General features: G+C 47.5%; 1 protein-coding gene across 1 annotated transcript; it reads left to right on the forward strand.

Moving 5' to 3' along the window:
* Positions 1–1,314: 1,314 nt before the first annotated feature.
* On the forward strand, positions 1,315–19,223 carry LOC310768749 (cytochrome P450 2G1-like). The gene is made up of 10 exons (XM_083627489.1): positions 1,315–1,716; positions 7,800–7,962; positions 8,073–8,222; positions 9,279–9,439; positions 9,749–9,925; positions 11,494–11,635; positions 13,227–13,414; positions 14,860–15,001; positions 16,597–17,997; positions 19,097–19,223. The coding sequence occupies exons 1-9, from the start codon at positions 1,537–1,539 to the stop codon at positions 16,776–16,778; spliced, it is 1,485 nt and encodes a 494-aa protein (XP_083483615.1). The 5' UTR covers positions 1,315–1,536; the 3' UTR covers positions 16,779–17,997; positions 19,097–19,223.
* The last annotated feature ends 4,113 nt before the right edge of the window (positions 19,224–23,336 follow it).

The raw sequence follows: 23,336 nt of genomic DNA on the forward strand, positions 1-23,336 counted from the left end.
GGAGGCGTACTTCACAGAACAGAGTTCCTGAGGTGTTGCATCATTAACTGATGTCCCCCTAGGGTAGGACAGGTTGTGAATCCTGCAGAATTCGCCCGGGGCCTTCTTGGGGACAATACCTAATGGCGAAATGTGTGAACCCTCAAAAGGAGGCTCCATGAAGGGGCCAGCTACCCTCCCAGCAGCAATTTCCTTAAATATTTTTCCTTTTTGCAATTTCTGGCATGTCCTTTACTGACTTCTGATTGGGGGGGTTACCGGAGCTGGGTGTGAATGACACAGGGATTCTAAAGCCGAGGGGAAACCCATCCCACAGATATCTGGTGGCTTTCCTGTTTAGATATAAATCAAGGAGGACTTTCAATGGCTGAAGTTTAATTGGTAAGAGGGCCAGACCGAGGTTAGTATTAATACCAGTTTCCAGCCGCACCCTGGGAGGGACTGGGGGCACTACGGTTACCCTGGTGGAAGTGCCCCCTTCTGCCCCGAAAGGGCTGCTTACCTTTGAAGCAAGTTGTGGCCGGATGGTTGCCCAGGCATTTCTCACACCCATGCAGGTACTTACAGCTTGGTCGCAAACACGTCCCTCTGTTATAATCCCAGCATTCCCGACGCCTTTTTGGCTTGACCTTCCCAGATTTATTGAATGCTTCAATGGTTGGGAGGCAGGATTGTATTCCAGACACTCCACCTAGCATTTTGGAGCAACCGGGTACATCTGCCTCCGGTCTGAGTAGTGCGCAGCTGGGCAGCGATACAGGCAGTCGCCCTAACACACGCTCTCAGTCATCATGTAACAAAAAGTCTATGCCAAGTTCTGCAGGTGGTGGGACCTCTTTCACTAGACCTAATCGCTCTGCTCCACAGCGGTAGCTTATAGATGTTCCTAGTATAGTCCAGCTGTTGTAGGCTGTGCTTTAGTTAGCTGGCCACATTTTTGATACCCCTGTGTTGTTCCTTGTATTAGTGAAGAAAGCTGGAAACTGCAAGCTGAAAACAAATGTTTATTTAGCTGTAACATAGAATAGATTAACCATGACCAACCTTCCTCAGATTCTGGCTGCTTCCCTCTCTACTCCAGCCAGGCCTCTCTCCAATCCTTCTTCCTTCCAGCCCCTCCACTCAAAGGAGGCTTTTAGTCTTGCAATCATCCTCAAAAAATAAAATTTAATAACAACTTTGGAATCAATACGCAATTATCAGGAAAGTCCAAATGCGGACAACGTGACTATTGACTAGAAACCACTAGATTAAAAAGTTTAAAGTTGATTGGCATGGAAATTGTTTACCCACATCACGAAGAATGTGCACACAAACTCTCGTGCTCCTGGAACAAATATTCACAATCCTGATAACCAGGAAATAGATGATTAACTTTTGGCATAGGTTTATTGGGATTAAAGCTCTCAACAGGTTGGCCTTGTGCAGTTACATAATGCAGAAGGTGGGGCCAAATCCGGCCTTGTTTCAATATCTAGAACCCTGTCAAAATGGGACAGTTGTCTGCACTGCGACAGACTGGTAGTGATCCACATCATGGACCTGGCCAGCACTGTAACTCTCCTTCTTGTCATCTGCTTGACTTGGCTCCTCATTTCGGCAGCAGTGAGGAGCATATCGCGCCATGGGAAGCTGCCCCCTGGACCCATGCCGCTCCCGGTGATTGGAAATTTCCTGCAGATCAAGTCATCAGAAACTTTGAAATCCCTCCTCAGGGTGAGTTGACTGCCTCGGGGAACCAGGGGCAGAAGGTGCAGTCAATTTTGGCTCTCTGCTTCTCAGTTTTCCAACCTTAAATTCAGTTCTCAGTATTTCTGGAGAAATTTGAGAACTTTTTTTTTTAAAAAAAAAGAAATCTTCATGGAAATTTACCAGCGTTTTAGTGCAAATGTCTCCTTATAAACACATTCCCCCTTGCATGCCCTTTTGACTAATGTGCACATTTTTCCAAGTGATTTCCCTGAATATTTCCATTTGCATGCACGGTTTCCTGTGGTGTCTTCATTTGTCATTGTCTGGCTGGAGATCTGTGTTGCAGAACCTGGATCCGTGTGCTTCAGTTTGTGCATGGTTTGGGAAAGTGAAAGGTTGGTAGATTAGCCTTCCGATGAAAGCGGAACCAGATTTCTCCTCTAGCCCTTCTAGGAACAGAACTGCAAGAGCAGCACCCAGGAGTCAAAGGGAAATTCAAATAATTGCGATGCACGGAGGCTTCAGTTTGCCTCCATCTCTCTCCTCTTCCATCTCCACCCTTTCTCTTGCACAGGAATATGCTCAAAATACAGTGCTTCCCCAACTAAGCATCTCTGTGTCCTCTTTGTGGCTTTCTGGATATTCCTGTCTCTCTGCCTCTCACCAAAACACCTTCCTCCATCTCTCTCCTTGTAGCCCTGCCTGCCTGCCTCTAGTTGGGTAGATTAGATGACGGTTGCCCTGTCTGTCCAAAAGCTTTTATAAAGAGAGACACCTGTGATGAAACCTGCCTCCCCTTCTTTTCATACACAAGGGAAGTAGAGAGCAAATTTCTCCCACCCGTTTCCAAACAGGTCTGTGGACAGCCTACAATGACCCATTAATGTTCTAAGATGGTGTAAAATGACACTATAACATCAATGCCATGTTTGTTTGTTTTTTGCAGAGACTGCATTAAATTTTAATTTTAAAAAAGGAGAGTTGACACACTTGGTAATCTTTTGCTTCTGTTTTATTTGGATCCATATGTTCACCCATTTGCCTGATGCCAGCTTGGTTAAATAACACAAAAAAACCCTGTTAGGACTCACCCATCCTTACCTTTGTGCTGCCCTTTCTTGGCACAGGTCTGTGTTTGAAAGCTCCCTGTTTGAACACTTTCCCTATTTTGCCCTGTGCTTTCCCCATGAAAGCCCGCTCTTTACTACGGAATCGATCAAACTGCAATCCTCAAAAAACCTAAATTGCTGTTTGTTCCGATTCAGCATTAAAGAGCAGGTTTTCCTGGGGAAAGTGGAGGTGCCAAAAGAGCGTTACTGCGAGTAGAAGTAACAGTAGTAAATCCACTTGCCTACCTTTGCAAGGTTGTTGTGAGGACCAAATATTGAGGTGCACTTTCAGCACTCAGCAACCAAAGCATGATTCTTGCTAATTTCCGAAAGCATTTTTTCTTTTTTTTTAAACAACTCAAGAGCAATCCTACATCTTTCACAACCCGCCCCTTCTTTTTAAACTTTCCAACCTGTTTTGCATTCTGGTAGGCAGCATTTAACTATAACTATAAGGTCCGTATGGGGATGCGGGTGGCGCTGTGGGTAAAACCTCAGCACCTAGGACTTGCCGATCGCATGGTCGGCGGTTTGAATCCCCGCGGCGGGGTGCGCTCCCGTCGTTCGGTCCCAGCGCCTGCCAACCTAGCAGTTCGAAAGCACTCCCGGGTGCAAGTAGATAAATAGGGACCGCTTACCAGCGGGAAGGTAAACGGCATTTCCGTGTGCTGCGCTGGCTCGCCAGATGCAGCTTGTCACGCTGGCCACGTGACCCGGAAGTGTCTGCGGACAGCGCTGACTCCTGGCCTATAGAGTGAGATGAGTGCACAACCCTAGAGTCTGGCAAGACTGGCCCGAACGGGCAGGGGTACCTTTACCTTTACCTTATAAGGTCCGTATAGTTCAAGCTCTGGTTTTCCCAGTAGTGATATGTATGGAAGTGAGAGTTGGACCATAAAGAAGGCTGATCACCGAAGAATGGATGCTTTTGAATTCTGGTGCTGGAGGAGACTCTTGAGAGTCCCATGGACTGCAAGAAGATCAAACGCATCCATTCTGAAGGAAATCAGCCCTGAGTGCTCACTGGAAGGACAGATCCTGAAGCTGAGGCTCCAAGACTTTGGCCACCTCATGAGAAGAGAAGACTCCCTGGGAAAGACCCTGCTGTTGGGAAAGATGGAGGGCACAAGGAGAAGGGGACGACAGAGGACGAGATGGTGGGACAGTGTTCTCGAAGCTACCAGCATGAGTTTGACCAAACTGCGGGAGGCAGTGGAAGACAGGAGGGCCTGGCGTGCTCTGGTCCATGGGGTCACGAAGAGTCAGACACGACTAAACAACTAAACAACAACAGGCAGCATTTTGGAGACTCTAAATTTGGATAGAATCCTAGAATTGTAAAGTTGGAAGGGGGACCACCAGGGACATCCAGTCCAACCCCTGGCAACGCAGGGATCTTTTGCCCAACACGGGACTCAAAACCATGTGTGACGAAAAGGTTGGGTTTTGCTGGACCGGTTGGATCAACAAGTGTTTCTTTCTTTCCCTGCCAGCAAATGGTTAATAAACACTAGCCTCTGATTGGCCGTGGTTCCAGGAGGGAGCGTTTAAAAGGAGAGGATTTAAAGAGAGACAGGAGAGTTGAGAGGGTTGGTTGAGGTGGGTTGGAATTGAGGTTGGGAGATAGAGTAGGAGACGGGTTGAGCTTGGCTTTAACCATTTGCCTTTGAGAAACAAAAGCGCATTACAGTGGAAATTGTTAAGCAATACCCCCCCCCCCTTCAATTGCTATTTTCCCCTTGGTGATGAAATACTGGTGTGTCAACATAATGAGGCTTTTTGTTCAGGTGTTGCTGGCATCATATTTCATAAATGTCTTCATTTATTTAAATATTTGTACTCCTACTTTTTTTGTTCAACAGCAGGATCCTCACAGCAGCTATAACTCCACTTGTTGGAGGTCTTGTGGTTTATTTTCCCCTGCAAAGAGAAATGGATCAGGCGGCTGGGAGGATTTTGTCCCCCCCCCCTCAAGTAATATTTATCGAATTTTCCACTTTTATCATATTCACATTTTGTTACATAATTCTATAGCTTAATACATTATAAGAGCATCAACCTCCTTCTCTCCCTTTTTCTGACATCCACACATCTTTCTATATTCTTCTCATTTCTATTATCACTTATTTACCTTCGATCTTATTCCAGTATTTCACCTTGTTATCGGTAACTCAGTTCCTTATATTTACATTACAAAACATTTCAATTCAAGCCTACAAACGTTTTCAAATGTTTACAATTTTCTTTCATGTAAAATATAAATTTGTTCCAGTCCTTTTGAAACAGTTCGTCACGCTGTGGGGAGGATTTTGAGCAGCAAAATGGTCCACGAAAAAAGGATTAAGTGCCTGGGAATGCCAGCCCCTGCTTTAATCAAATTTGCCCTCCCTGCCAGCACCTGCTTTTTAAAAAATAAAAGTGCTGGATGATTCATTCTCCCACCTGATATGGAGTTTGGCTCTATATGGGTGAGAATGCTCATCTGGCTGATGAAACCCTGAAGTGGGACTCTGAGCCAGGTCTCATAGAATTATAGAAAGGGACAATACCACTGTATTGTTGTTTAGTTGTTTAGTCGTGTCCGCCTCTTCGTGACCCCCTGGACCAGAGCATGCCAGGCACTCCTGTCTTCCATTGCCTCCCGCAGTTTGGTCAAACTCATGTTGGTAGCTTCGAGAATACTGTCCAACCATCTCGTCCTCTGTCGTCCCCTTCTCCTTGTGCCCTCCATCTTTCCCAATATCAGGGTCTTTTCCAGAGTCTTCTCTTCTTATGAGGTGGCCTCAGCTTCAGGATCTGTCCTTCTAGTGAGCACTCAGGGCTGATTTCCTTCAGAATGGAGAGGTTTGATCTTCTTGCAGTCCATGGGGCTCTCAAGAGTCTCCTCCAGCACCAGAATTCAAAACCATCAATTCTTCAGCGATCAGCCTTCTTTATGGTCCAGCTCTCACTTCCATACATCACTACTGGGAAAACCATAGCTTTACCTACACACACCTTCATGGATCACTGCCTTGCCATGGCGAAGGGGCTTGAATAACTCAGAGAAGCTATGAGCTATGCCGTGCAGGGTCACCCAAGATGGAGAGGTCATAGTGGAGAGTTTTGACCAAACATGATCCACCTGGAGCAGGAACCGGCACGCCAGTCCAGTATCCCTGCCAAGAAAACACCATGGACAAAGACAACAGGCATTCTGTGTATATATGACTGTAAATAAAGCAGTTTTAGAACTACGATTGACTATTTCTTCTGCTATGATATGCCAGAAGACAAGTGTGCTCCTCTCAGGAAGCAGGGGTCGCTTATCACTGGTCTCTCTGGACTGAGGGAGATTTACGGCTAGGGAGGATCACCGGAGAGATACCCCTGAGTTTTGGGAAGTTGGTGGCCTTCCTGGGCGTGTTTCCAACAAATATAAGGGGGGCGGAGCCAATAGTAAGCATGCAGTTGGCTCCGGAGCTTCACCTACCCAAACCCTCCCTTTGTCTAATGGATTGATTGTAGGTTAACCATTTTCCTTCCAGGTCAGCAGGCATTGCTATGGTCTTATGATGGTTGCTGTTAAAGGACAGGGAAGGAATTTTTCCAGCATTGGCAGATTTCGCCTTCCCCATAGCAATTGTCACAACTTTGGCAGTTTTATACCTTGGGCAGAATCCTTTCGTCTATCTTCCCTAAATGGGAGGGGGGGTGAAGTGGTGACTCACCCCCCCATGGCAGTAATTCTAGGGTTCCCCACTAAAGGCTTTTTTTTTTTTAAAAGGGAGTCACTGGACATACGCTGAAAGGTTGTCAGTGAACTCCTCTGCGTTGTGCAGAAAAGGGGCTGTCTGCACGAACAGACGTCTTGCGGTGTCCACTACCTGGATCTGATTAACCCCGATGTGCCTCAGTCCAGTGACCAGGGGACTGGGAGGGGTACACGCCCAATGCCTAAGCTAAGGTTTTCCTACATCTGAAAGGGTTGATAAAGTTGTGGCCAATTTGAATCCCATAACACGTTGTCATGAGTTTTCATTCCTTCTGGTGGTCTCTTGGGAGTCGGGGGGTCTCCACCTGGGCACGCAATTGTGAGTTGGAATATCCTTTCTTGCAGTCTGAATCAATCAGTCCAAACCCTAGCCCTCCAAGAGCAGCAGAAACAAGCTTGTTGCATCTTCCATGTGATAGCTGTGTCTGAAGAAAGCTATCATCTCATCTCCTGGTGCTCTTTTCTCCAGGCTAAACGTGCCCCTCAACCATTCCTCATAAATAAGTCTTGTCTTCCAGACTCTTGATCATCTTAGTTGCCCTCCTCTGCACGCCTTCCGGCTTGTCAAGATCCTTCTTAAACTGTGGTGCCCCAAACTGGACATAGGACTCCAGGTGGGCTCTGAACAAGGTGGAATAAAGCAGTATCATGACTTCCCTTGATCTGGAGGCTAAACTTCTGTGGATGAAGCCTAGAATTGCATTTTCAGCCTAGAGTCACGTTTTAGAGCCTTCTGGGTCAGAGCCATTTCAAAAGACAACATTAAAACTAATTCTGTCCACACACCACAAGAGGGTTTAGTCAGAAATGACATTTAACCTTGCAGAACTGTCCCATGAGCATCTTGACACTTGCAGAGCCAGTCTGTGTGAGACATACCAGTCTCAAAATTTTATCAAAACAGGAATGGAAACTTGCTTTCATGCATTTTCTCCCCTTCCTTGATAAAGTGCATTTTGGTCTCAGGTAGAGGCCCTCTGAGCATGTGCCGAAAGCCTCCTGCCTGGCATATCTCTCCTTCCCACAAAATAAGAGTCTGAGGGAATTCAGTGAACATATTTTAACACAGAGATGAATGTTCAAACCGCCCTGTTGGATCAGACCAAGGCCCAGCCTGTTTCCAGCATTTATGCTGTCGGCTTTTGTAAGAGTGCCAAAGAATTGTAAGAAAAAGAAGCAGGAGATTAAAGACTGTTCTGTTTTTTAAATTTTAAAAAGTAGCCTTTGGCCTTTCTCCTGTGCAGCTGCGCGACAAATACGGCCCAGTGTTCACCGTCTACTTTGGAAATCGCCCGATTGTGGTCCTCTGTGGACATGAAGCTGTGAAGGAGGCCCTGATAGACAAGGCAGAAGAATTTAGCGGAAGGAAAACCAACCCCACGCTGCAAAGGACCTTTGATGGTTATGGTGAGGAGGAGGAACCCAGGGTGGTCTAACTTGCAACACAGGAGTCTTGTGTCTGCTGTTTCCTGGCTGCTATTCAATCCCTCTCCCCTTTCTCCTCCCCATACCTGCAGGGGTGGTGTTTTCTGAGGGAGAGCGCTGGAAGCAGCTGCGACGCTTCTCCCTCACCGTCTTGAGGAATTTTGGCATGGGGAAAAAAACAATTGAGGATCGGATCCGAGAGGAAGCTCAGTTCCTGCTGGAGGAATTTCATAAGACCAACCGTGAGTAGGCCAAGTGAAGGGCAGGGAGGAGGAGGTCAGCAGCCCCACCAGGCTGGGCAGAAACACGAGCTCCGGAGCCCAGACAGGCTGGGGAAGGGAAGCCTTTTTGTCCCAAAGGCAATGACAATTTCTGGGCTCCAGAAGGATAACGGGCAGGGAGGAAAGAGCACATACATTGCCCCCAAAATAACGGATAAGGAGAGATAAAGGGGGACGCGGGTGGCGCTGTGGGTTAAACTACAGAGCCTAGGACTTGCCGATCAGAAGGTCGGCGGTTCGATTCCCCGCGACATGGTGAGCTCCCGTTGCTCGGTCCCTGCTCCTGCCAACCTAGCAGTTCGAAAGCACATCAAAGTGCAAGTAGATAAATAGGTACCACTCCGGCGGAAAGGTAAACGGCGTTTCCGTGCGCTGCTCTGGTTCATCAGAAGCGGCTTAGTCCTGCTGGCCACATGACCTGGAAGCTGTACGCCGGCTCCATCGGCCAATAAAGCGATATGAGCACTGCAACCCCAGAGTCGGCCACGACTGGAGCTAAGGGTCAGGGGTCCGAGCAATGGGAGCTCACCCTGTCATGGGGATTCGAACTGCCGACCTTCAGATCAGCAAGTCCTAGGCTCTGTGGTTTAACCCACAGCACCACCCACGTCCCTAACATGCATAAAACTATTAACCAATAAAAGTAGAGTTCGGAATAGTTCTCTGTAACAAATATGCAATGAAACATGGTTGGGAGGCTCAGGGCCAAAGGACAAATTGTTTAAAAGGCCTGGGTGAGTAAAAAGGCGTTCACCAGATGCAACAAAAGAGAGACCATAATGATAGCACTGAGCGAGCTTTCTGGGAAGGCTGCTCCATAGCCAGAGAAGGTCTTCATTCTAGTAGCCTGGTCAGCAATAGGTGTCTTAAGTTCTGGTTAGCGACTGCAGATGATCTTTTGAGAATAGTTTGGGAGAGGACTTTTCAGGTGTTCCACAGTTCCTCACACTTCCCAAGATATCTTGGCCCCTTCAGCACAATGCGTCTTCCTTCTTTTCCTCTGTCGTGGCATTGCAGAGAAGCCTTTCGACCCCACCTTCACCCTCAGCCGTGCCGTCTCCAACGTTATCTGCTCCATCGTCTTTGGCGACCGCTTTGACTACGAAGACAAGGATTTCCAGGCCCTGATGAAGATGATGAATGACAGCTTCCGGGAGATGAGCACCGCATGGTCTCAGGTACCCGCTCTCAAAGCAGACAGAGCACGAATCCATTTCCCAATGGATATTGTTGGAATGGAGCGCCCATCATCTTAATCATCCCTGAGCATTGGCCTTGTGGGCTGTGCTCTGTGCCTGATGGGATTTGGAGTCTAAGCTCATGTGGAGAGCAGAAGGGCACCAGGCTGGACAAGGGTCTGAAAGCCAGCCGTAGTTTATTACAGCTACTTATCATCTAGTGGGGCCTCCTTGGCTTGCAAGGAAGCTCTCCTGACCCTCAGGAGGCATTCCTGGTCAGCTGCCGGTGCCTTTTCTTTCTTCTTGCAGTTCTATGACATGTATGCCAGCCTTCTGAAGTACTTTCCAGGGCCACACACCAAGATCTATGACCTTCTGGAAGACATGAGAGCCTACATTGCCAAGAGAGTGAAGAAGAACAAGGAGACCCTTGACCTCAATGCCCCTCGTGACTTCATTGACTGCTTCCTCATCCAGATGGAAAAGGTACCCTGTTGGCATATGACATGAGGTGGGATTTCCACAGGAAGCTATAGGGTTCACACAAGGCTCACTAAGTCGCGCATCACTTACAAAGTGATGCAATCTCTGGACTGCCACAGGGGCTCTGCAGATTCTGCTGCTTGCTAGCACATCTTGCTGATAATACACTTTGCAAATGCTTCATGATCAGGTGTGCCACCATTTCAGACACTGGTGTACCTAGAGTGTGCAGGTGATGGTTACAGGTGATGAGCGGTACTGGCTTAGGCATCGGTCCTAACTGACTATATCCGGCTTCAGCCCGTCCGCTAGAAGTCCGGGAAGGGTTAATCACCAGCAGGGGGAGTCCTGCTGATGCACATCAACTAGGAACTCTCCTGGGGTCACCGCTAGGGGGCGTGCCTTAGGCCCTCACCTCCTTAGGCTTTCGAACAGGGCCATGCCCCCTGGAATCCTTTATCGGACTACCCTTCAATATGCGGGGCAGGTGATGGAGTAACCCCCCCCTTCCATCTACAGAGCAATACCAATGCTTAACCGCCAATACCAAGAAAGTTGTGATGATTTGCTACGAGGTAGGCGAAAACCAAGTGGCTGGTGCCAATTTGTCAAGTGGAAAAATTCCTACCAGGCCCCTCAACAGCGACCAACCAAGGTCCATAGCAAGGTCAAAAACCTTATAGGGCGGGAGGGTGGGAAAAGCAGGAACAGCTGGCAGGCAGCAAAGAGGGAGATCCCTGGCCACGTCCTGGTTAATATAGGGCAGGCAACGCCCCCAGAGCCAGCCGATTTGGCTGGCCAGGAGGTGAAGCGGCCAGGAATCCCCCCAATTGCGCGGGGGCTGGGTTCCAGCCACCGCTCGCGTGTTGCGGCCATGAAGCCCGCAACTCCAGTTCGCGTGCCAGACCTCAGCAACTCAGCATTTTGGCTAATCTACTTTATTTACATATAAACTCACACGGAGCACTGCAACATGGCTCCCTCTCTCTCTAGCATCAGACAGCAAAGAGGAAAAGAACAAAGGACAACAGTCCCACTTCACGGAACACAGGAACACAAACATCCTGTCTCCCTCACTTCCCACTCGTTGGAGTCAAAACATCCACCATCATGTGATAGACAACAATCCCATGACTGCAATCACGGAGCAGGAATTCTAACATACAGAAGACCTTTTTGATAGTCACACCCACCTCATGGAAAGCCCTCCTGGAAAACGTCAGAGTTCAACAGCTATATAATTTTTCACAGACATCTGGAGGCAGCCCTAGTTTGAGAAGCTTTCAGTGGTTGTTGTTGGTTTTCCTGTATTTTTGCTGGAAGCCACCCAGAGCGGCTGGGGCAACCCAGTCCGATGGGTGGGGCATAAGAAATTTATCACCATTATCATTAATGATCTGATGGGGTGACATGTGTCCAGCTTGCCTAGTTTCTCTTCACCCCCATCAGACAAGTGACGTCCTTCTTCCATAAAAGGACTATACCAGAGGCAGCAGCCCTGAAACCAACTCCCCCTTCTTCTCACCCCCTTGGTGGAATCCTGATGACATTGGCTTCCTGTTTGTCTCCAGGAGAAAGGCAACCCGTCCAGCGAATTCAACACCAAGAACCTAGAACTCACCACACTCAATTTGTTCTTTGCTGGGACGGAGACCGTCAGCTCCACCCTGAGATACGGGTTTCTGTTTCTGATGAAACACCCCGAAGTGCAAGGTAAGGTAGGGAACCAGCACACTGCCGCCAGGCTGATTAAAGCCCAACCTAGCCTGTTGGGGGGGGGAGTGAGGAAGTAAGGGGGGGTAAGACAGAGGTGTGTAAAGTTAGGCTTGGTGTGGAGAAAGTGGGTAGGAACAGTTCTAACCCAACAGAGCCATCCAGTGAAGCTGAAAGTTGGGAGATAACACAGTGATGAACTATGGAACTCACCGACACAAGATGTTGTGATGGCCACTGGGACAGGTTTAAAAGAGGACTAGACCAACCCATGGAGAATAAGACAAACCATGGCTCTTAATCACGATGGCTATGCTGTATTTTCACTGCTGGAGGCAGATATGCTTCTGGCCTGACCCAGCAGGGCTTTTTATACATGCTGTTTTTATTCCCTGTATTTTAATAGACTTGGGTTGTTTTTTTTTTAAGGATTGATTTTTAATTCCATCTGAGTTGAATTAATTATTGAATTGAGTTGAATTTTATTATTACGGCCACAGATCAGTTCCGGCTCACTTACAATATCAGGAAAATCATAAAACGCAACAGGAATACATTGAATTGGAATTGGGTATAACAGAGACAATTCAGATATAGCGGCAGTTAAAAATATGTATTAAATCTTGATCACTAAAATATAACCTAAAATTGTCATTTAAAACCTTAATCATTTTGGTAATACAGCTTGTTCCCTAAGTTTTATGGCAGTCGCACAGAATTTGGCCACCCTTAGCGTGATCTCCAGGTCCTTGTCCTCTATCAGGAGGTTTAGACATTGAAGTTCAGACCCATTTGGAGATTTTTGTATAACAAGAGTGATAAATACTGAGCGTGTGTCCCCGTAGAAACGGCAGCGTAACAAGACATGAGAGACAGTTTCTACCTCCATCAAGTCGCAGGGGCAGACTCGTTCCACGTACAGTGGTACCTTGGGTTACATACGCTTCAGGTTACATACGCTTCAGGTTACAGACTCCGCTAACTCAGAAATAGTGCTTCAGGTTAAGAACTTTGCTTCAGGATGAGAACAGAAATTGTGCTCCGGCGGCGCGGCAGCAGCAGGAGGCCCCATTAGCTAAAGTGGTGCTTCAGGTTAAGAACAGTTTCAGGTTAAGTACTGACCTCCAGAATGAATTAAGTACTTAACCTGAGGTACCATTGTATGGTTTACCCTCGAATCTGCCCTGCAATAAGGCAGATGGCAGCATGTTGAATCTAGCGAGGGTAAATGACAAATATTTGGGTATTTGTAATTTTGACAAATAATTTGCTGGGGTAAATTAGATGTGCTTCAGGTTGAGCGGAGCGCGTTACTTCCGGGTTTCGCCGCTCACGCATGCGCAGATGCTCCAAATGACATCACGCGCATTCGCGGAAGCAGCAAAACACGATGGGGCTCTGGAACGGATCCCGTTTGCATCCAGAGGTAAACGGATAGCTCAGGCAGTGGACTACGAGACTCGAGGTCATGGATTCAAGCCCCATGTTGGGCCAAAGATTCCTGCATTACTGCGGGTTGGGCTAGATGACCCTTGTGGTCCCTTCCGACTCTGATTTTCTGACCCTTCTCTGATCTAAATGCATTGGACAGCAAAAATGCACCAGGAGATTGACCAAGTGATTGGCCAGAACCGTGCCCCAAACATTGAAGACCGGAGCCAGATGCCTTATGTGGACGCTGTCATTCACGAAGTGCAGAGGGTCAGTGACCTCATCCCCATGAACGTGGCCCACTCTGTGATGCGCGACACTGAATTCAGAGGCTACATCATCCCGAAGGTATCAGTTGTGGGGCAGAGGGGATAAAAGGTGTGTGGGACACAAGACAATGGGTTGTTGTTGTTTAAAAGAGATTAGCAACATTCACAGATTTGTGCCTTGCCACCAACATCTGCCCGCAACAGTTGAGTCTTCATCCGACACAGAATCAACCTGTTGGAGCCAGGATGAGGTGATGTTGGCTACTGTTATTGGCAGGTATTTGGCAAAGGAAAAGGACTGGACGCCCTCCAGGAGAGTCTTAAAGATTTGCCAATCCGCTAAGCAGCCTGCACCAACCTAGTGCCCTCTAGGTGTCTCGCATGGCCATGCTGGCTGGGATTGACCAGAGTTGCATTTCAAAACATCTAGAGGGTACCAGGTTGGCAAAAGCTGCCAACATAGTACTTAAAAACAACAACAACACAACAGCCAATCCTCAAAGGATGACCAGGGCCCAGCTGGTAAAGTCTCACGCTGCGGCTAGTTTACAGGGTGCATGGGGACCATAGCGGTCAACTTACAGATTTGAAAATAAGGGACCAGCAGCCTCAAAAATAAGGGATCAGCAGCCAAAATAAGGTATTTTCAGAGAACAGCTAGGTTCAACTTCTGAGCCCCTCTCAGCCAAAGGCAGAAAGCCCAGCCAGCAGCCAAACGAAGCCTCAAGCGGTGCTTCCCACAGCGCAGCAACCCGGCAAAGGGGATGCAGCAAGGAAAACCACTGTCACCTCTCCGCTGGGAAGCGCTGAGCAAAGACGAGTCCCCAGGCAACGCGGCCGATTTGATCGGCACAAGGCATGCAAGCTCCACCCCCAGTCGTTCTTACACTCCTTATTGGGCGAGCAACGCGGCCAAGCAACACAGTTGGAGCCTCCCTCCTCCCTGGCCAGCAGGGAGGGTGGGAGAGGAGCTGCTTCCTTTGAATCCCGGGAAATTTAAGGGACATCATCAATAAGGGACAGCAGTGGGACATGGCGCTGGGATAAGGGAGTTTCCCGCCAAATAAGGGACGGTTGACAGCTATGATGGGGACACATCTGTCCTCCAACACCTGGCCTCTAGTCCTCACCCTCCAGACCTGCCGCTTGAAGCAGCTGGCTCACTCTGCCTAACGGAAAGGCTGGACCTCCTCTTGGCTTAAGCTGAACTACAGCCAGAGGTGGAATGCCTCCCTGACCCCAGACGGATGCGCACAGTGATGCTTCTGTAGAGTGGGGGGACGGGGACCGGTAGATCAACTGACCGTTTGACCAGATTGCATGAGATTTCTGTGGGTCAGCTACCCACGTGGTGCCTTCACATTCAGGCAGGGCAGTCTGTAGATGTCACAGGGAGGAGTTGGCCGGCGGCTGAATGTGGCTGGCAATCCACCAGTTGAGAGAAGGGGTGGAGAGTTTCTCTCTCTCGACTTTCCCTGAATCTTTGCAATTCTGACCTCAATATTCTCTCCCTCTTTTTCCTAGGGGACAGAAATCTACCCTGTGCTCCACACTGTCCTGTTCGACCCCAAGAAGTTTAAAAGCCCATTTGCTTTCAACCCAGAGAACTTCCTGGATGAGAATGGGCGCTTCAAGAAGAACGACGCTTTCATGCCATTCTCCTCAGGTAGATGATAACAACAACAACAACAACAATAGTAATTTATTTATTTATACCCCGACTATCTGGCTGGGTTTCCCCAGCCACTCTGGACTGCTTCCAACAGAATATTAAAATACAATAATCTATTAAACATTAAAAGCTTCCCTAAACAGGGTTGCCTTCAGATGTCTTCTAATGGTCTGGTAGATGTTTTCCTCTTTGACATCTGTTGGGAGGGCGTTCCACAGGGCGGGTGCCACTACCGAGAAGGCCCTCTGTTTGGTTCCCTGTAACTTGGCTTCTCGCAGCAAGGGAACCGCCAGAAGGCCCTCTGTTTGGTTCCCTGTAACTTGGCTTCTCGCAGCAAGGGAACCGCCAGAAGGCCCTTGGCACGGGACCTCAGTGTCTGGGCAGAAAAATGGGGGTGGAGATGCTCCTTCAGGTATACTGGACCGAGGCCTCCTCTTAAACCAGGCTTCCTCAACCTTGGCCCTCCAGATGTTTTGAGACTACAATTCCTATCATCCCTGACCACTGGTTCTGCTAGGTAGGGATCATGGGAGTTGTAGGCCAAAAACATCTGGAGGGCTGAGGTTGAGGAAGCCTGTCTTAAACACTTTTTTAATTTTTATTTTCGAAATGAGAACCTCTCCCATCCTCTCCTCCTTCACTTTTTGAAGTTGTGGATGTTGGACTTGCGTTCGACCGAGCAGCTCTTCCGGAATTGCTCTTCTCTGATGTAATTAACGACCTGAGCCTCTGATAAGGCTCCAAGCACGTTCCCCATTCCGCAGAGTATCCAGCACAGGGAAGGAGCTGAGATAGCATGAGCTACATGCTAAGAGTTTTATTACTAAGCTACGCAGACAGAAAAGAAATATATTCTCTCTCTGTGAGAGGAGAGAGCAACCAAACAACAAAGGATCAGGAAACCAGTAATGTCACATCCGTCTCCCGTGAGACTTCCAACAGTATGGAATCTCTGGAATGTAAACAGAGTCTTGTGACTCCAAGAACTGCACAGTGGCAACAAACTAACAGTGAACCTGGGTCTCCTACAGAAAACAAACCTTCACTGCACTGTGGCTTTTACTTGGTCGTTGGTAGTGTTTACACATACCCTACTCCCTAACACGCACCATAATAAATAAATGTGCAAAGGAATGGGGAGACGTTAATAAAAAATATATGCGCAAAATCTGCTGGAAGGAAGTAATTGGTTGTAGGTGGGTCTGCCAACTTTAGTCGGTCAAAGTAAGGGACAAGTCTGGGGTTGGGGTGGGGTTGAGAATTGGTTCCCTTCCAGCTCTACGATTCTATGAATCTATAAGCCCATTTTACAGACATAGTCTGAAGAAATACTTCATTTTGCCATCCTAGATCTCGTCATAAGTTTCACTGGACGACACACACACTCACACAGAAAGATCTGCCAAAACCACAAGAACAACAACAGGGTTTTAGTCCTATAAGAGAGGAAAACTCCCCTCCCTCCATTCATATGGATTTCAGCTGTTCTATTCACGCCCCAAGGACGTTGGACTTGACCGAAACCTGGCCTCTAACCCCAAAACCCATGTCTTCCCTCCCTGCTGATTCTTCTCCCTTTCGCCTTGCAGGGAAACGGGTGTGTCTGGGTGAAACGCTGGCCCGAATGGAGCTCTTCCTCTTTTTCACCACCACCCTGCAGAGATTCCGGCTGAAGCCCCTTGTGGACCCCAAGGACATTGACACAACCCCCCAGGAGTGCGGCTTGGCCACCATCCCGCCCTTCTACAAGCTCTGCATAGTCCCGCGTTGAGTGGAGACCAAATCTTTCCTCCCCTGCCACTGTGCTCTTGCACAAGCTGGTGTCTCTGGCTGCTCAGGGAGAGGGGAGCGGTCTTCTTTCCTTTCCTGGCCCTCGCCCAAGGGCTTTTGTAAGGGGCGCCTTCAAGATTTTGCTCTCAAATCAGGCCTCATTCCTACCTGTGGACTGGGCTTCCTTCGGCTGGGTCTATGCCTCTCTGCGTTTATCATCCTTCTTTCCCCATTGCTGCCCTTCCCATCCTCTCCTCTGCTGAGCCCAAAGAACTTCGGTGCCTCTTGAATTTCCATCTCCTTGCAAAGTGTGTTTAAGCTTTGACCTTACGCCTGAAAAGAAAAACATGCAGCATTTGCTTCTGGACTTGTTGCTTGTTATACGCTTCAGACCTTGTGGGGGGCCAGACTATATTTTGGGGGGAAATATGAACGAGTTCCTATGCCCCACAAATACCCCAGAGATGTATTTTAAATAAAAACACACATTCTACTCATATAAATACATGCTGATTCCCGGACCGTCTACAGGCCGGATTTATAAGGCGATTGGGCCGCATCCGGCCCCCGGGCCTTAGTTTGCCTACCCATGGCTTAGAACATCTAGATGGGAAAGGGTTTGCTGGTAATTTTCTTGCATTGCTTTGCTGATTTATTATGACATTTTGCTGTGCTATCTTGAGTTTGGAGCCTGCAGGGGAAGTAATGAATATCAGAGCCTAGAACAACATGCCATGATTGTTGTTTTTGTTGTGGATGTTTTCTGTCTGGGCTAGAAGACGCCAGGCATATGAGAATTCCCTCTGGTGAGTTTCTGAGCCGCACCAGTCTCTCAGAATCCTGTTCTTAACTCCATGGTTGCCAACTCCACTTTCCACCTCCCTCTCCTCAGCCCCCAGCACCCAAAGAGAGAATGCAAGGAAAGAATAATCTTTTGTGATCTAACAGTGCTAGAGAAATGTTTGCATACATCTTGGTGACACATACTTTTTCCACAGTTCTGTCGTGGTCAGAGATAAAGATGGCATCTAAATGCTAAGGTTGACAAGAAGCATACATATATTTAAAAATATACAGTGGTACCTCGGGTTAAGTACTTAATTCGTTCTGGAGGTGCGTTCTTAACCTGAAACTGTTCTTAACCTGAAGCACCACTTGAGCTAATGGGGCCTCCCGTTGCTGCCGCGCTGCCGGAGCACGATTTCTGTTCTCATCCTGAAGTGAAGTTTTTTTTTTTTTTTTTAATAATTTTTATTAACAGGCCAATCACATCACATTATTCAAATCACATTGGTTCCAAATTATACAGCCAAATTTTAAATTTTTTGGGTGTACCCATATATCAAGCTCCGCACGAGTCCAAAGTTCCGGATAAGTCCAGACATCCCTTATTTTGCTGCATTAATTAATCAGTTCTATCCAGTTCAATCCAGATAGTCCTTTATATTTTCTTGATCTTGTTTGTTGTCATACGTTCCTTTCTTTGCGATCTCTGATGATTCTCACAAGCAGGCTAAGAGCTGGCTTCTCTGTGTGGGTTCTTTATTATCCTTTTATTTTCCAGGCTAGCCAAATAAATCAAATAGATCAGGGGGCTCTGTCAGGTCAAACTTTCAGTTCCATACTCCTTCTCTTCTCCAACATTCCTGAATCTCCTCCCCCATCTCTTTTTTCCTTCAGCAGCCTGTCTTGGTGAGACGCCATTTTTTTGCTGCGTCATAAAAATTCCTCAGCGTTCACCGATTATTTTCCACCTCCCACACAGTTCTTAAACTTCTGCTTATGATCTTAAAAAGACACGACGATCTTATTTCTTTCTTTCTGGGGTGGAGGTTATTTTTGTCACATCATATACGGAAAGGAGAAAGTTTTTCCTCCACCCCCCCTTTGTTTCAAACGTACAGTCTCTTGGTGACGACACATCAAAAGATTTACTTATCCGTCCGTCGCTCTCGGTCGCAGAGATCCATTATTCAGCAGCCTTATCGTCGAGCTTTACTTGATATATGTGCTCCAGCCTCAATTCCAATCATCTGTTTCCAATTATAATTCCGGGCTGAAGCAACCAGCACGCGCTAATCGGAATCGGCGTCAGGAAGAGCTGACTTCACCGAGGGCTCGTGCCAAGTGTTCAGCACCCCCATCTCTCGGATCAGGGGGTGCCTTATGAACACCGCTGGCCAGGCAGCACCCCACCACATCCTGGTGGGGAGGGAAGACTGCATACTTCCCATAGCAGCCCCTAAATTACCTCGTGTGGGTCAGAGAGATGTTATTGTCGGCCATCTTTCAACGCGCCCCCTGGTGGCCACCCTGAAGTGAAGTTCTTAACCCGAGGTACTATTTCTGGGTTAGCGGAGTCTGTAACCTGAAGCGTATGTAACCTGAGGTACCACTGTAGTAAGTAATTTCCACGCATAATAAAATGAAGGACCGATTATGCAAATGAGTCGGAGGTTACTTTGTTAGAGCAACAGTGAGATTCTATGTACTTTTACTCAAAAATAAGTTCCACTATGACCAGAGGAGTTTCTTTCTCATAAGGTGGACACAGATGGCACCTTAGACGTTTTACAGGATGGGATGGTCATTTGAATTTAGCCTTGGAGGGATAAATAAATATTTGCATGCAATGAGTTTAAATCAAAACAACCCAATTGTCCAACAATTTGTTCCTTTGTTATGAAGAGGCAGTTTGAGGTGGAAAGGCAGCACAGGGCTTGAGTGAACACCTACCGTATTTTTCGCTCTATAAGATGCACCAGACCACAAGACGCATCTAGTTTTTGGAGAAGGAAAACAAGAAAAAAAGATATTCTGAATCTCAGAAGACAGAACAGCAAGAGGGATCGCTACGCAGTGAAAGCAGCAATCCCTCTTGCTGTTCTGGCTTCTGTGATAGCTGCGCAGCCTGCATTCGCTCCATAAGACGCACACACATTTCCCCTTATTTTTTAGGAGGGGAAAAGTGAGTCTTATAGAGCAAAAAATATGGTACATAGCCACTTGGCAGCCCTCGATGCAAGTTATATAATCAGCAAATGGTCCACAATTTAGTCTGCTTGGAAAATGGCAGCCTTAGCAGGGAAAGCCACCAAAACCATCATCTGCTTTGTGTAATCTGTGTACGTTGCTTAGACAGCGAGATACTCCACCCCTCTTTCCAGCCAATCAGCCTTGAATGGAGAAGCACACTAAATCATGTCCCGCAGAGCTAGGCTGGCAGTCCTGAGATGTTCTCTGACACTTTTTGATCCTGCCCCAAATTGTTGGAGAATTTCAGCCCCCACTGAGGAATATCCATCTGCAGGGCAGCTGGAGGAATAAAGGCACAAGCATGGACCCAGCCCAGTATATTTAAGAAAAGTTGAAGTGGGACATGGAGGAGGAGGAGTTTGGATTTGATATCCCGCGTTTCACTCCCCTTAAGGAGTCTCAAAGCGGCTAACATTATCCTTTCCCTTCCTCCCCCACAAGAAACACTCTGTGAGGTGAGTGGGGCTGAGAGACTTCAGAGAAGTGTGACTGGCCCAAGGTCACCCAGCAGCTGCAGGTGGAGGAGCGGAGACGCGAACCCGGTTCACCAGATTACGAGTCCACTGGTCTTAACCACTACACCACACTGGCTCTCCCCTTCCACCAGGGGTGACACTAGGCTTTATTTCAGCTGGGTCAAAGACCCCCACCCATTTGTGTACACACACACACAGGCTGGGAGCCTCAATGGTGCCCCTCTGGAGGCTTCAACTGGGGCAAAAAATGCGGCTAGTCCCCAGCCCCCACCCCATAGCTACAGTTCTGCCTTCCACTCTCCCCTCCCTTATCCCATTGCTTCCCCCATCCACCAGTAGGAATAAGCTACCAATGTAAGTTTCTTTCAGAATTAACTGAGCCAACATTTCTCAGAACATTTCTGGGAATATTCCCTCCCCATCTGCATGAACGGCTGAAGATCTCTGCCTCGCTATAGAATCACAGAATTGCAGAGTCGGAAGAAACGTCCAGCCCAACCCCCTGCAATCCAGGAAACTCAACTAGATCATACAGGATCATACAGGAGAGATTTCAATCCAACCTCTGCTTTAAAATCCCAAATGAAAGGTAGTCCTCCACATCTTGTGGCAGTCAGTTCCACTGTCAAACAGCTCTTACAGTCCTAAAGTTCTTCCTGATGTTTAGTCAGAATCTGTTGTGTGTGTGTGTGTGTGTGTGTGTGTGTGTGTGTGTGTAACATGAATCCATTATTTTGGTCATTTCTCCAGAGCAGGAGAAAACAAGCTTGATCCTTCTTCCCTACGACAGCACTTAAGATATTTGAAGATGGTCATCATATCTCCTCTCAGTCTCCTCTTTATCAGGCTAAATTGGGTATAATTCCCTCAACCATTCCTCATAAGGCTTGGTCTCCAGACCCTTGATCACCTTGGGTACCCTTCTCTGCACACGTCAATATCCATCTTAAATTGTGGCACACAGAACTGGACACAGGACTCCAGGTGTGGTCTGACCAAGACAGAATAGAGTAGGACTATACGATATGATAATCTTTATTGTCATTGTCCCATACAGAACAACGAAATTGAAAAAATCTACATCAGACATTCAAAAACCAACAAGCCTGCTATCCCAGCTATCCCAGCCTGGTTAGCCCCCTCAAAACTCTGATACCCCATAATTAAATACAATATACTCCCATAGAGACTACCTTACACTGCGTTGAAAACCAAAATCGCATTTGGATAGAAACTGTTTCTCAGGAAGCTAGTCCTAGTCTTTATAACCCTGTACCTGAGGGATGCGGGTGGCACTGTGGGTTAAACCACAGAGCCTAGGACTTGCTGATCAGAAAGTCGGCGGTTCAAATCCCCGCAATGGGGTGAGCTCCCATTGTTCGGTCCCTGCTCCTGCCAACCTAGCAGTTCGAAAGTACGTCAAAGTGCAAGTAGATAAATAGGTACCACTCTGGTGGGAAGGTAAACGGCGTTTCTGTGCGCTGCTCTGGTTCGCCAGAAGCGGCTTAGTCCTGCTGGCCACATAACCCGGAAGCTGAACGCCGGCTCCCTCGGCCAATAAAGCGAGATGAGTGCCACAACCCCAGAGTCGGCCACGACTGGACCTAATGGTCAGGGGTCCCTTTACCTTTACCTTTTACCTTCTTCCAGAAGGCAGAAGCTGAAAAAGATCATTTCCGGGGTGCGCACTATCCTGCGCTATCTCTGCAGCTTTCTTATGGCACCTGGAAGCGTAGATTTGATCCAAGGTGGGAAGAGTGCACCCAATTATTCTCTCCACAGTCTTTACAACCCTGTACATTGTTGTTTTTCCCCTGACCGTGCAGCTCCCAAACCACACACAGAGACCATAAGTTAATACACTCTCCACAGTACAATGGTAAAATGCCATCAACAGGTCCTTTGAGAGATTGTTTTTCCAGAGGATTCTCAGAAAATATAATCTCTTCTGTGCTCTCGTCATCAGAACTTTACTGCTTTCTCCCCAGGTTAGGTCATCTTCCCTTGATCTGAATACTAGTCTTAGAATCAAAGAGTCATAGAATGGTGGAGTTGGAAGAGACCCCCAGGGGTCATCCAGTCCAACCCCTGCAATTCAGGAATCTCAGCTAAAGCATCCATGACAGATGGCCAGCCAGCCTTTGCTTACAAACCTTTAAAGAAGGAGAGTCCACAACCTCCCAAGAGAGACCCTTCCACTGTCAAACAGCTCTTACTTGTGCTGATGCAGCCTAGAATATCATTAGATTTTTTTTGTTGCTGCATCATACGGTTGACTGACATCTGAAGACAGCCCTCTTTAGGGATATTTTAAACGTTTGATGTTTTATCATGTTTTTAATACAGTGGTACCTCGGGTTACGAACACTTCAACTTACACTTTTTTGGGTTACGGACGATTGTAACCAGGAATTCAGTTGTCCAATCTCTCAGAAGCCTTGCCGCTGCCTGGATCCAAGCCCCAACTTCCGCGGGGCCTGCAGAGGCTCCGTGACTGGGCTCCAGCCTCAGGAGTTCTCTGAGGCCTCCGCGAATGCCGGAAGTGAAGCCGATTGTGATTGTGGAAGAGGACCCTGAGTCCCCATCCAAACAATGACTATCATCAGCGCAGGTAAGAAAAAAAAATCACATTTTCATTTTGTACTGTTTTATTTATTTCATGTTATGGATCAATGAACTCGTTAGTAAAATTAATGTAAAATTGCTGTTTTAGGGGTCGCTTTTCGTCGTCTGGTTCCTTTTTGCGTTTAGGTTTGTGCGGCTTTTTCGGTTTTTTGACTGTGACTTGTTCTTCATTTTATGGGACTGACTCGTGACTTCGCTTTTGTGACTTCATTTTTGTGACTGTGCGGAACCCAGTTCAGCTACTGGTTGATCGTGTGACTTCAGAAATGGATAAAAGCCCCCCATCCAAACTGACTATCATCAGTGCACGAAAGAGGAAAAAAATGTTAATTTTTTTCATCTAAAATACTGTCTTACTTATTTTATAGTACAGTACTTTGATTATTGCCTTAATTTTATGGATCAATGGTCTCGTTAGACAA

The sequence above is a fragment of the Podarcis filfolensis genome (genome assembly GCF_964270895.1).
Source record: "Podarcis filfolensis genome assembly, chromosome: 8".
In the NCBI taxonomy this organism is placed as follows: domain Eukaryota; kingdom Metazoa; phylum Chordata; class Lepidosauria; order Squamata; family Lacertidae; genus Podarcis; species Podarcis filfolensis.